Below are 14550 nucleotides of genomic sequence, written 5' to 3'. Positions count from 1 at the left end.
GCTGAGATTTTCGTCAATTGGGGCCTTGTTAGGGGGCGTACCTTTTATGTGCCTTTGCAGACACCGACTACAGAGAAGGTCCTGAGGTCAGTTCGGAGAAGAAACGGCGATAGCGTTGTGATACCACCAAGAACAGAACCGAAGGACCGGAAAAAATCTCCAGCTCCGTGAAGCAAAGTTCCATTCAAAACTAGAGATCAAATAGCAATGGGCAGTGGCAGCCAGTGGTTTGATTTGGACGGGGGGCCACCAAAATCTATGCCATTGCCAGACGCAGCGTGACCGGAAAAGTAAGTCAATGTCAGGACGCTACCCAACTTTGGTGGACCTTTCCGGAGATTTCGACACCTAGTAGGATGGCCGGCGGCATTACCGTACTGCAAACATATGCCTAATTTGGGGGTCATTGAACAAAAGCCGCGCTCATACCTCTCACGTGCCCGTGCGAGATGCACGGCGTGGCTTCGGCCCACAGCGAAATGCATAGTTAATGTTTCGTTATCCAGCCGAGTCTCGCAAATAAAACAAACCATAAGAAAAGGGCGCCTGTCGCTCCGCGGTGTTCGAGTTCGAGTTCGGACCGGAATGCAAGTGGACCCGATTAAGCCATTTCATCAATCGGAAAGCGCCCTCCTGTCGCTGCGAACATGAAAGTGCTTTCAATGCCCGGACAAACGGTACTCCATATTAAGATCTCAATTCTCACGTTACCCCCAGGAAGACGGGGTCGTCCTCTGCTGATCTCGGTTGCTACTGTGGCGACGTGGGAGAGAAATCGCTGAGCTGAGGGAAACACGAGGAAAAATCGACATGCGGCAGAACATGCCGTGGCTGCACTTTGCCATCGGTGCAGTGTCGAATGGCGCACCCAGTTCCAGCGAAGGTATAATTTAAGAAATATGTCATGCATTTCTAGCAGCATCTTGTGTGCGTCGAACTCTCTGTGATGTTTGCCCACGTGTAACCCGCCAGACTCGTAGTATTGGAAGATTTTTAGACAATCAAATGGCAAACCGATCACGTTGACTCGGCAGATAACGGAAAGAAAAACTCATTCACATGTTATCATGGTGTTGATAATCCTACGCACCCCCCTGTGTGTGAAGGGTTTCCTCGTAAAATCGGTTCAATTTAGTTTCATCGAGTTCACCGCAGGGAGCGCAAAAATCGTGTTTGGTGTCGCATTCTCCGGTAAACCGGTAGCCGGGCCTGGAATTACATCAGCGAATGGACATTAAAAACATTTAGCACTCTTTCTTAATGTTGCTGCATCAACAGCGATACTAAAAGCGACAATGACTATTTGACGAAAATGGCCACATTGCGATTGATAATTAAAGTTGAAAAAGATGGCACAAATTGCTCCATAATTTACAGCTGAGGGTCGGACCATATTAATTTCTACGAATGTAGTCGGCTGTTATTTGATAGCTGAAGCATGGTTGCGGTGTTTGATCATTCATATTTCTCTCTAAATATTGAGCATTTTTTGGGTTGATTTGTGAGATTTCACCAAAGACACAACACAAACAAGGCACACCAAACAAGAAAATAGATTAGCAGTTTTCTAAAACGTTGTTTCGGTAAAATTTTCTCCAGCAGGGTATAATACAGTCACTAACAGGCCTCAAATAATTCACAAACCATATGACCAAATGTACCGCATTAGTATTAAAAAGCTGTTTATTAAAGTATCGATTTTCTTTTGATAACGTTCATACCAGTTTTGCATGGGAAGTTGCAAAATTACTCTAAAACTTATAATGATCGACCTTTTTGAAATGGCAATTTTGAGAACGAAATCTCGTAGCACGAAGCATTCTTTGATTTATTCCGATTTGGAAGTTTGCTGCTTCATGAAAAACACAAAATAAACAAAAATGGAGGAAATTCACTATTCGAGCAGCGAACTTTCAGCGCCATCTATCCCAACAGACAATCGAGCAGTTGCTTGCTCCTTTGATCCAACGTGCTCAAAACGGCCAACGAACATTTTTAAATCACTTTTTACGGAAACTCATTTCTGAGCGTATCAGTGAAAGTGGAAATATTGTCAAATATTCGAACGCAACAAACAAAAAGTTTCTTAAATATTAGACCGAATTGCTGGCCGTAAGCGCTTCGAATCGAGAGCTTCAAAATCGATAGTTGTCTGAAAAATAAACACCAGCAAACCAAGCGATTAGAACATTAGTAACATCTTTCTGAAAGCACTACAACAGGACACGGCTAAGGTTTGCTATCGAAAGAGATACAAAAGAGCAGAGAAAACGGTATATGCTTTTGTTCATTTTTATTACTATACTGTCCGCTATCAGTCAAGCTGTGATATTGGTGCATGTTCTGCCAAAGCTGGAGCTATGCGCAGAAAGAACAGTGCAAGTGCTGTGCAAAAATGGGATATCATTGCCCACACGCTCTCACGCTTACGAAGGACCTCAGAGCATTCGATGGAAAGGCGCGTCCAACGTGTCATTGTATGGGTCTTCTTGTGCGCGCCTTTGGTTCACTCCAAACAATATATCAACAGCAACAAGTACAAGTGAACAGCAGTGCGCCACCACGGTAGTTATGCTCTTTTATGCTCACCTAGAAAACCACCCACAATATATCCCGTTACAAAACATTCGTAATTTTAATCAGTGCAAGCTACACGGTGCAGTCCATTATGGTAGTATGGTGTAATATCTCCACATCATCTGTGGCCAATCTTTTCAATTAACGCTACCATCAACAAGTTCCAAATACAAGTGCAGTATGTTTAGCAGCCAGTGCCCAATAGGGTACCTTCTTTTGCTAGAATTGATGCGGTGCAATTTCACACATGATTAGTGTATTAGTGGCAAACGTTTCTGCACAACGTCTCATCATTAAATGTTTTAAATAATGCAAATATGGAAAGAAAAATAATGCAAATATGCGTGAAATTAAGCAATAAATCAAAATCAATGAAAACACATTTCTAAATTATTTCTCAACCTTGTTGGGCTTTTGGCCGCATAAAAAATAGAAAGAAACATATCCACATAAACTTATATTTAGCAACAGAAACCGCAATGAAAAAGGTTCTAACAGAAATGTCAAAAAATGAGAAAAAAACACAATCGAAAATAAAGACAGAACTTTTTGTCATAAATTTGATACCTAAGAGTGTAAAGCGCCGCACTTGTGACAAATTGGTATTCTTGTTTTACGCATTGCTCGCTAGAGCGGCGCGCACTCCTGTCTGGCTCGTTTAGTCAAGAATATTCATGGAATACAGCGCGTGCCTTTTTTTTCGTTCCGTTGTGAACAGTACGCTTGAAACAGGTTCCGTTTGGTGTTGGTGTGTAAAAGTGATCAAACGCCGCCTCATCACGATCACGATCACGGAAAGGTTATAAAGCACTGAATAAATTAAAGACGGTCTCAATTCTTCTGTCCTTCTTCTCCTTTGTTCTGCCCTTCTCATTTTGCGTTAGTTCGCGCACGTTGTTTGCTTCTGTTCCCCGCGTGGCGCGTCGCTTCATCCAGGATGAGGCTTGCGTTGCGATTTTTACTTTGTAAGAAAAAACGAAACGAGATTGATTGGTCGCCGCGAAGCAGAAAATAGGACGAACAGACGAACCCGGGTGTGGTGGTGGTGGTGCCGAGATGCATTGCTAGCTTATTTGCCTCCGTTTTAAATGCATTTCACACGTCGAGCGAGTAAAATGGACAGCTCAACCCGTGTTACAAACACATTGAACAGTTATGGTACAACACACGCGACGACAATAGACAGCAAAAAGGAAAGCCCCCGAACGTTAATCGTAGAAATATAGAGAGGGAACAAGGGAAAGAAGGAGATTCATTGGAGTTCTAAAGTTGCCAGCCTTGCTGCATCGAAAACAACTGACAACAACTGTGTTTAACGATTTTGGTTTGCTTTTGCTCCGTTTCTCCCTTATCGTGCCCTTTTCTCCGTGACGTCGTCCAACTCCTCCACGGATCCACGGAGCTGGCAGCATCTCGACCGTTCCCCTCGACCATCACACTGCTGCGCTGCTGTCGGGTGTTGTGCTTGTGGTTTTTTGTAGCTTATTTTGTTGTTCTTTGCATCAACCGTTGTCGCTTTGAGCCACGCCACGGTTTTAGTTGTACTGCTCGGGAAGAACGTACGAAATGTCATCCCACGGGTGACGGTAGAGTCCCTGCTTGAGGCGCTTCTGGTCCATGAAGTGCCCGATGAAACCGATGCTACGTCCCAGCACGAACAGTGAATTTATCGCCCCGATGTTGATGTACTCCTGAGCTTCCTCGCTGCAGCGAAAGGGGATCACGGAAGGAATGGTCGTGTAAGTGTACAATCCCCGGGCACTTTTGGCAGCACAAATTACCTGGTAAAAGAACCGCAGTTTCGCAGCAGGTCGACGAACGAGGTCGCAATGACGCCGTCCACATTGAGGATCAGGTTCGGTTTCTTGCTGGTGGTAATCTTTTCCACCTCCAGTGCGTACTCCAGCAGCGGATAGGCCGGGAAGTTCTGCATCACAAACTCTTTGATGATCTTCACGCGCACGTCAGGATTGTTGATCGATTTCACGCGATGGCCGATGCCCATGATCAGTTGGCCCTGTAACGAAAAGGTTCACGGTTGAGGGGTCGCGTCTTACTGTCTAAGCCCCGCCGCCGGCCACTTACCTTCTTTCGCATTGAGTTGACAAACTCCATCGGGTGCAAGTTGGAGTCGTACGCCTCGGAGAACTGCTTGGCAGCACCGTCCAGGGCACCGCCGAAGCGATCGCCAATCGTTAGCAAACCGCTCACGACGGACGACACCAGGTCCTTGCCCGCTCGGGCGCACACGATCGTGTTATGAGCACCCGATACGGCTGGTCCATGGTCGGCCGTGACCATGAGACACATTTCGAAGAACTTGCAAACGTACGGCGGAAGACAACGCTGGAACCACAGCAGCGATACCACGCCACCGATACCCACGTTCTTCTGCAGCACATCGCTGATCGGCATGCCCGCGTACAGCAGTTCCTGGCCTCGCTCGTCACAGATCGACGTCATGAACGAGGCGGGCTTGCGGATCAAGCCCAACTCGCGGGCCCACGAGTAGTCCATCGGCACCGTCGGTGCGGGAACTTCCTCCGCTGGCACGATGTGGCCATCACGCACCAAATTCTCGTACACCGAGCCAACCAAATCGCCGAGCGTATCGAACGAATCCGGCACATGGGCACCCGCTTCGCTCAACGATCGGTTCTTGGCCGCGGCCGTTTCGCGATCCGAGTTGGCACAGGAACCGGCATGACCGAACTGCACCTCGGACGTAAACATGGACGCGCACGTCCCGATGCACCACGCGATCAGGGGCTTCGTGATGCGGCCATCCCGCAGCGCTTCGCACACCTCGTACTCTTCCACTCCACCGACCTCACCGAGCAGAACGAGCATCTTGGCGGCCGGATCGGACTGATACCGCAGGATGTGATCCATGAACGTCGTTCCCGGGTAGCGATCGCCACCGATCGCTACACCCTCGTACACACCGTCCGTGGTCAGTGAAATGATGTTGTTCAGCTCGTTCGACATACCGCCCGAACGGGACACGTACGCAACACTACCGGCGCGGTACAGCTTGGAATGTAGAATGTTGTCCAACATGCCACCGGTGTTGCCGATCTTGAAGCAACCCGGCTTCACGCCACCGACCGTGGCGGGCCCAATGATCGACACCTGGCGCTCGCGGGCCGCCACGTTCAGCTTGCGGGTCAAATTTTCCGGAATACCCTCGGCGATGATGGCAATCGTGCGAATTTGCGGATAGTCTAGCACCTCCACCGAGCTGTCGTAGGCCGACCGGAGCGAAGCAAAGTTCACCAGCACGTCCGCTTCCTTGTGCTTGCCGATCGCTTCGGACATTTTCGCGTACACCGGTATCAGCACCTCCTTGTGGCCCCAGTAGAACTTTTGCTTGTGGTAGCTCGTGAACGGGTACACCATCGCGACGACCGACGGTTCATCACGGCTAGACAGAGGGGGAAGAAACGTAAAACAGCGGGTTAACGCGCGATCACTTCTCGAGTGCTTCTCTGTGCCCCATCTTACCGACAGATAAAGTCGAAATCCAGCATCGATTGGACGGCCCGGGTTTGCATGCCCCAAACGAGTGCCTTCGTTCGGTTGGTAAACATCTGTCGATACGCCGCGGCCGATGCGACGTCGGTCTGCGAGTATCGGACCGCCCCTCCGCCTACCGGGGAAGCACCGGGAGGTGAAGTAAGTTTCTTACTAACGCTACCGCTACTACCAGAGGCTAAACACACACACACATGCGCGATCGATCGACGAGTTACGATCAGAAGGGAAACGATCATGATATGGTGAGGTGGTGGTGGTGAGCGTGTAGGGTTTAGCAACAAAACAATGGTCAAACAATAACACACACACACACACACGCACACATGAAGCGATACGAACAGCATGACGTGCAGCAGAAAGGGAAAAAAGAGAAGAAAAAAGGAACAGAGCATGGATTATGTGAATTTTTGTAAAATAGGTGATCGATACCGATATTGGTGATGATGATGGTGGGCTGTGTGGCAATCGGGGGAAATTTTACATGCGAGCACGTCCGAGGCGAACACTAGAAACCAAGCTGCTGCTGCCGTTGAGCTTGAGCATTACATAGTTTGACTTTACCCAACTTCTAGCAGCATAATTGCATTGGTATTGAATGTTGATCTTGGAAAGTGTATATCATCTGGCGATCTCAGACATTCACATCTGGTGCTGCTTAGGCCACCATCATGTTCAATACCAAACACACAGCTAAACAGTTGCCCAACAACAAATAGGAACTCAACAATATTACACATGTAGAGGAGTGCGAGTTTAGAAAAATGTGCTTTTCAACAAACGAGGCGCGCTTTGCGTGGCGAAAGCAAGCAGAAGCAATCTCCTTCCGGACGTCCCGACCCCCCAAAAGTATGTACGCGGTGTGTTCAAAAAGTAATGATAATTTTGCATTTACGCGGGCTACGTATGTCCGATTTTTTTATTTTTTTGTGGTGCTAAGTGGCTACACATGTCATTGATTTATTTTTTTATTTATTTGATATTGGAAATGGATGGCAAAGAATCTTTATCAAATTTTGTGTAAAAATGGAAATAAAGAGCTCGGACGCATTCGAAATGTTGACTGTGACTTATGGTGAAGCTTTTAAGACCAAATGCAGCGCTTTTCGGTGTTTCAAAATTTTCTCAGTGGGCCGAGAAGATGTGAACGTCGAAAAGCCAAGTGTGGTCGAATGTGAACAGTTTTGCTTACAGTTTTCTCCGATTGCAGGGTCGTGGTGCATCATGAGTTGTTGCCAAGAGATAGAACAGTCAATAACGAATATTTCCTGCAAGTTATGCGCAATTCGCCCGAAGCAATCCGTCACAAGCGCCTGGATTTGTGGAAAACCCAAAATTGGCTGTCGCGGTTCTGCTCACACATCGTGGTTTCTGCGCGATTTGTTGGTCAAAACAACACACTAAAGATGCCAAAGCTGCCGTATTCTCTAGATCTGGCCCCCTGTGACTTTTTCCTGTTTTTTCTCGTTTCCAAAACTCAAATTACCGCTTCGTGGTCAATTAATTTAGGAGGAGACAGAAATCGTCGATGGGTCAAGACACGTGCACAGTAAACCAACTGTAAAAAATTGACTGATTACTCAAAATGGCCGATGTGTAGCAACCTAACCATCAAAAATCGAAAATCGGACATACTAGGCTGCTCATTAAGTTCTGAGCTTTTTCAACAGAGGGCACTGCTACGAGCCTGATTTTTTTTTTGATATTGGAACACTCTTCATTTGAACGTATGTGAAGTTTCATTTCAATCGGTCACTTGGTTCTTTTTTTACAAGTCATTTAGTATCGACATGTCACAGTATTTTTTGCAATGGAAAAAATCAAGTATCGTGCAGTGATTTCATTTTTATTTTTAAAAGGTTTAAAAGCAAAGGAAAATAATGAACGAATACTGAAAGTGTGTAAGGACTCTTCACCTTTAATTGGGGTGTTAAAAGAGGGTTTTCTGAGTTTAAACATGGTCGTAGTAGCCTTTAAGACGATCCATGTCAAAAACGTCAAAAAACCGACATATCATTGGAAATCATAAAACAATACAGGATATCGTTTTCGAAAATCGTCCAATCACTGACAGAAATTAAGTACAAGACCTAGCCAACTCATTGAGCAGTATAACCAATATTTTGACTGAAGTTTTCGGTTCGAGAAAGCTGTTTGCACAATGGGTGCCGCATTTGCTACAAACGCATTCGAATGCATCTTTCTTGACAACATTTAATGCGTTTTCGATAGGATAAAGTGGATTTTGTGCATTGAATCAACACTAGGGATGAGACTTGGGTCTATCACCATGATCCTGATTCAAAACAAGAGGTTAAGAAGTGGTATGAACCTTTTTCTACAGTTCCGAAACGAGTTCGTCCAGAAATTGACTAAAAAGATGTTAGCATCAGTTTTGTGGGATGCGAATGGAATTTTGCTATCAGATTACTTGTAAATTGATAAAACAATAAATTTCGATTATTTTTGTAACATTTTAGAGCAACTGAAAGCGAAAATTCATGAAAAAAAGACCCGGTTTGCAGAAGAAAGACAACCTCTTTCATCAGGGCAACGCACCCTGTCAGAAAAGCATTTCGAAAATGGCAAAAATCCATGAAATAAAGTTCGAATTGTTGAAGTATCCACCCCATTCATCAGATTTGGTCCCTAACGACTTCCATCTGTTTTCAAACCAACAACAAATCCTGCGCGGAAAGCGTTTTTCATCAAATGATGACGTCATAGCAGCTGTAAAGCATACTGTGACGTGACAAAAATACTGTCGTTACTAAATGGCTTGTAAAACAAAAGTAAGTGACCGAATAAAATGAAACTTTCCATACGTTCATTTGAATAGTGTACCAATATGACAAAAAAAAATCATGCTCGTAGCGGCCCCCTCTGTTGTAAAAGCTCAGAACTTAATGAGCAGCCTAGTACGTAGCCCGCGTAAATGCAAAATTATCATTACTGTTTGAACGCCCCTCGTATAATTTGCAAAACAAAGATGCTAACATGCGCGGGTTTCGCGGTAAGCACTCCCCGTACACAGTGTACTATTGTTCTCGCTGAGCTCTCACCTCCCTCGGCGGCATTACTGTTGTTGCTGGTGGCTTTGGCATTGTTAAAAGATGTGGCACTGAGCAAAACCTTGAACAAATACTTTCGAAAACCAACCATCGTCAAGCGCGAGAATGATGCTGATGATGATGATGCATTGGAAATGGAAATTTCCGAAGGAGCGCCGGTGACGGTGGGTGGCGGCACCTTGTACGACTCGCCAATTGGGTGTTCTATGCAGGGAAAAGCGTTAGCGGGGAGCACAGCTACGAGATGATGTAAAATTGTCACCCACAGTGCGAAAACCATCTTCATCTACACGGACCACTTAGCAGCCGCACGGATTGCTTACCATTAACGACATCGTTGGCGCCACCGGTGGATGACTTCTTGGACGATTCGGCTGCCTGCTGGCCACCCGGCAGAAGGAAGTTGGCGGTAGCAAAGTGTACGTTGCAACTTTTCGGAATCGGTTTCTTTCCCAGCGCCATACCACAGATGGCCGTCATGTGCGTTTCCGGCCCAAACACATACAGCGGAATACCTGGGACGATGGAGAGTTCTCGTATTAAAATCGTGTCACACAGCATTGCAACATTCTTAAACTTTTACCCAAACTGCTGCCGATTTCGCGCATCTTTCTCAGGCCCTCCTGGTAGTTGGGGCCAGCGCGACGCACAAAGATGGACACGTTGTGATCGATCAGCTTCTGCTGGTACTCGCGAAGCGCCGTAATGATACCACTAAACGTAGCGGCCACGTTGGTGAAGTTAGCAATACCGCCCCCGGTGATGAGCACCTTCCCGTCCGGATGCTTCGGGCTGCTGGTCATCAGGCTGAGAATGGTTTTTGCGTACTCGTAGGTCTGCTGTTCGGATGGGGCTCCGCTGTACTCGCCGTAGTTGGCCAGCTCGGTCGCACCACCGAGATCACAGATCGTATCGGAGTAGATGACACTGGCGCCGCCGCCAGCCACCATGGTCCAAATGCGCCCGTTACGGTTCAGGATCGTTAGTTTCAGCGAGGCACCGCTCTTCGCATCCAGATCGGCAATGTAGGCCTCCTCCGGGAATGCGTCACGCCCGAATGGCGGAGGATAGTCAATGTCGCCCCACTTTGGCCGGCAGATGAAATCGGCGGTCGCATCGAGCTTTGCGGCCAGATCGAGAATGTAGATCGCATCGTTCGTCACCACCAGCGGGTTAATCTCCAGGTACGTGAAGTACATGTCCACGTACAGCCGGTAGAGGTTGTACACAAACTTGGCCACTCTCCTGCAACGAAACGACGATTTGAGCCATTTTTAAGCACCCAATGCCAAAAAGGGGGCATCGCTCCGCTCCGCGACACTCACTGCTTCTTAGCGCCCGATATTTCCGTAAGTAAAACTTTCTCGATGTCCCCCAGGGAGACATCTTGTCCGACAGGTACATCCAGCTTCAGGGCCTTCGAGTCAACATCGCCGATGTCAACGCCTCCCTGATGATAAAACAGTATCGTGTCCGCCGTTCGGTGTGAATAAATGCAGACGTACGCTTCCTCATTCTGCAAAGGAAAGGGAGCACGGCGGGTTCAGTTGCTAAGGATCCCAAATGACGCGCAGTTCCTCTAGGGGACAACAGCACTTACATCTTTGTGTGGTATGAATGGTTCGATGATGAAGTTGCGCAACTTGCCGGTCGCGTTGCCAACCATCTGATCCTTGCCGAGCCGTTCCCCAATCCATGACTTCACTTGAGACAAGTTTTTGTTCACCGCAATCAATCCAAGCTTGCCTCGACGCTTGATCAATTGATCCGGCTTGACGACTAGTGGCTAAAAATCGGAGAAGTAATAGCAGCGGTTAGCAGCGAATCCATTTTGTGTGTTATTTTTACAATAACATTTTGCCATTGCTCTTTTTGTCCTATTGACATTTAATTGACAATCATTTCAAACATCAGTCCAGACGGGGCAATGGTGCGTGTAATGTAGCACGTTAAATACGACCATTTGTTTTGGTAGCCCTTGAGTCAGAGACAATCACCAAGCACGTGATCATACACCGTACTTTGAACCGCTGGAACCGCTTCTGTATCGGTCAGCAGAATTTGCGTTATATTCTTTAATCCACGCAAACACACCGCGAGAGACGCTCTTCTCACTGTTGCGTCGATCGAAAAGCAAATCATCGTGCAGTGTATAAACATACTTGGAGAAACTCCGGTTTGTACCATTTTACGTCACCACCACACCACGGCTCCTCTCCGCCATTCGTGTGTGACGGAATAAGCATTTTACGTAAAACGATCGTCGGATGAAGGCCAGAGGGAAAAAACCAAGCCCATCGCTATGAGAAATAGCCATGAACATCATAAATCGATGGTGGTGGCGAGTAAAAAGGCATCTCGTTTTTTGTTATCGAAACACCGGAGAGTATGCGGGGAACTGGGTCTAAAGTTCATTGGAGGCAGACAGACAGACCTCCTACTTTAAAAAATAGACTGTTGAAGATCGTTTCAAATTAATTATGCTCTTGAAGCATAAGCAGCGCTTAGGGCGAACGATCGATCGATTAAATTATGTTATTCCTGTACACATGCATTTACTCACCGAAGTCTCCAGCCACGGATTGTCCTGCACCAGCTGCTGCCACTGTGTTGTTTCAGTAACGGTTGCAAAGCGACACTTGGCCGCCCCATGATCACCTTCCAGGAGGCGATTGATAATGTCTTTACCGGTGGCTTCGCGTATCGCTTTTGCGGACATCGTGCAATCAAAGGGCTTATGAACTGGTACGCGTTAGTGATGTTACTTCCTAAACTGAACCAAAAAAGAAATGGATTATTAACAGTGTTATGATGAACCTTTTTTATGGTCCTTCGAACGAAAGAAAGTTTGTGTTAAGGTGTTCAACTAACTATCTGCAATTGCATAAATCTTTTTTTTAAGTCAACAATATTTCTCGAAGACAGCTGACAGTGATGTCATTGACAATGGTTGCCGCATCTTAATTCGTGTCGCTTTTTGCGGAACTGACTCACTCAGTGGATTCCTCTCGGTGGAAATAATCATTGCACAACGAAGTTTATTAACAAAAACTCGACAGCCTTTATCGCTCGGGGTTCCGTTTTAATTCAAGGTGTGATGAAATCGACATCCCCATCCGAGCAAAGCGCCACACGTGTGATCCGAACCGACACCCGTGCACTTGCTGTCGTGTGTATTGCACCAAATCACGCATTACATCAACAAAAGGAATGTGTGCCTCGGGTACCCTCTTGTGGCAAGGTGCGTCGCAGCCCAAAGACTCAACCCTTCGGATGCAGATTCGGGCGGCCAAGGCGCCCTTCTCCCGCGATCTTGTTCGTTGTTTATAAGGCCTGGTGGTGGTGAGATAGTTTTACTACAAAGCGACAATCTCATACCAACACACAGCCCAAAACCTGTCTGAAGCATCGGATGTCTGCCCAAAAGGCCCATTAACGTAACACAACAGACGTTAAAGCGAAAAGACAGGCCCATTCCGGATGACGCGGACAGCGACTAAGCGACGCCTAGAGAGAACTCACTTTCACTCTAATGACACAACAATGCTGTCCGCGACGGAGGTTTGTCTTCCGAAAGGCCCCTTCGTGTGTTTGGTGTTCGCGGCTTGAGGTTGGCTGCTGATGGGTGTTTGTTGTGCCGTCTGATCGCGCGACCGTTCCATCGACTTTGGTGATTACATCGATGGGGGAAGTGGTCGGCCAAGTGGCATCGGACCGGCAGTGGCGCTTAGCAACATGTATCACACACTCGCCAGCGAGTTACGTGTGCCGAAGGTGGACCATCGAATGATAAAGATTACAAAATTCCAGAGGATCACACGCGAGGATCGCGCGCATCTCACGTCGCTTCGCATCGCGGAGGATCTCGCTTTGCTCAACATGATAATTCAATTCAAATGGACGGTTTTTTATCTGTCCAATCCTATTCGATAAATGAAGGGGCCATGATTCATGGTTTAGGGAAAATGCAGCATAGGACATCATTTATTCATGATTAGGTTCGAATAGGGTTCGAACCGACGTCTTTCGCTTAGAAATCGATTAGTCGGTGCAGCGAGACGGTCTACGAAAGATCGACAATGCATAGGATATCAGTGATTCCCGTCCGTACGTGGCGCACCGTTATCGGTGTGCCCTTTTCCCGATCGCCGTCCAGTGTAATAACCACACCCGACCCGACGGTCGACAGGTTGCCGAATGCACCCCGTAATGAGCCATGCCTAGCCACGAGGGACAGGTAAATCGGTGTAATAAATATTGTCTGCCGGGCACGCTACCAAATACACACACGAGCGGGTTCTCCTCCTCGCGTATTGGCGCAAGTTTGTTTGCGAGCACACTTCCCAGATAGCAACCCCAGAGAAACCGCGATAGTCATTCGATTGGCCACTTGGGGTTGCATGTTTATACTGCGACAGCCGACCCATCACCGCCATCGCAGCACAGCACCCACCGAGAGATAAAGCGATAAGCGATCCCTGGCACGCGCACATATTAACATTTGCTTCAGCTCTTCCGGCAACTCCAATCTTCCGGCAACTCGGAGGTGTGTTGCATCGGCTATCGGTGGAGTCTGGAGTGGAAGAATATTTGTGGGTTTTCGGGAGAAATGAAACCATATCAATTGCGACCGGAGTTTCGGCGTTGAACCAAAAATATCGATCTTGTTTTGTTTTCTCTCTGGCCAATCCCTGGCTCAAGACAGTAACTACGACAGACAACGCGGCAACTTTCTCTACCAAAAACGAAACGAAACGGAACCGCACAACGCAAAAGGCCTCCCCGCGCGCGCACACACACCGTACACGCGAGACGTTTGTTCTCTGTTCTTCTCACCTGCGAAACGAGAGAGAGAGTTCACGGAACGACGACGACGACGACGACGGAAAACTCACTGGTTATGCGGTTAAGGTTGGACGGAACGCGCCAAGGAACCACGCGACCGCGGAAAAGGGTAGCGCGTGAGAGAGAGACACGGGACGGACAACGAGGAAACCGAACCAACAACAACAACAACCACGAAACTCGCCTCTCGCATGCGGACCCGGAGCAGGAGCAAAAACGATCGACCAACCGGATCGACGGTACAACAACGACTGACCGATTCGAGCGGGGCCGAGGCCCGCGAATCGGCGGATTTTGGGCTACGCGGGTCGCCTCGCGCGGAGGGGTTTTCTACTTCGTTTTCGCCCCGTCTTGGAAGCTTCTTCTTTCCACACTGGACAGACGGGCGGCAGCACGGGCGTTACTTCCCCGTTGCGCTGACTCTATTGCCCACCATTTCCTCTCGCTTATCTCCTCAGCTGATGCCGGCGATTGGTCCGCCTGGTTTCCAGCCAGAGTTTTGCAAACGCCTAGCAGCGCAACC

At 47.7% G+C, this 14550-nt stretch overlaps 1 protein-coding gene across 3 annotated transcripts; it reads right to left on the bottom strand.

The window, feature by feature from the left end:
• Window positions 1–3021: 3021 nt before the first annotated feature.
• On the bottom strand, window positions 3022–14267 carry LOC128274450 (ATP-citrate synthase). Of its 3 annotated transcripts, none has more exons than XM_053012660.1 (10): window positions 14019–14267; window positions 11746–11955; window positions 10783–10968; window positions 10508–10698; window positions 9766–10427; window positions 9506–9697; window positions 6082–6289; window positions 4663–6001; window positions 4359–4594; window positions 3022–4281 (listed from the first exon to the last, which is right to left on the bottom strand). In XM_053012660.1, exons 2-10 carry the CDS (start codon window positions 11899–11901, stop codon window positions 4113–4115), a joined length of 3339 nt encoding a protein of 1112 aa, XP_052868620.1. In that variant the 5' UTR covers window positions 11902–11955; window positions 14019–14267; the 3' UTR covers window positions 3022–4112. The 3 variants fall into 3 exon arrangements, with proteins under 3 accessions (XP_052868620.1, XP_052868622.1, XP_052868621.1); XM_053012662.1 differs by having other exon boundaries at window positions 6082–6226; XM_053012661.1 differs by having other exon boundaries at window positions 11746–11950.
• Between the last annotated feature and the right edge of the window lie 283 nt (window positions 14268–14550).

Source organism: Anopheles cruzii, chromosome 3 (genome assembly GCF_943734635.1).
Source record: "Anopheles cruzii chromosome 3, idAnoCruzAS_RS32_06, whole genome shotgun sequence".
Taxonomy (NCBI): domain Eukaryota; kingdom Metazoa; phylum Arthropoda; class Insecta; order Diptera; family Culicidae; genus Anopheles; species Anopheles cruzii.
This window is presented reverse-complemented; position numbering and strand designations above follow the sequence as displayed.

What these genes read in the sequence shown, in the direction of transcription:
- LOC128274450 (XM_053012660.1), bottom strand. Translation starts at nt 11,901, where the DNA reads ATGTCCGCAAAAGCGATACGCGAAGCCACCGGTAAAGACATTATCAAT. An exon ending in ATCCGTGGCTGGAGACTTCG is followed by an intron (nt 10,969 to 11,745) that starts GTGAGTAAATGC and finishes TCCGATTTTTAG; the next exon opens with CCACTAGTCGTCAAGCCGGA. An exon ending in CGCCAACGATGTCGTTAATG is followed by an intron (nt 6,290 to 9,505) that starts GTAAGCAATCCG and finishes GTGTGTGTTTAG; the next exon opens with CCTCTGGTAGTAGCGGTAGC.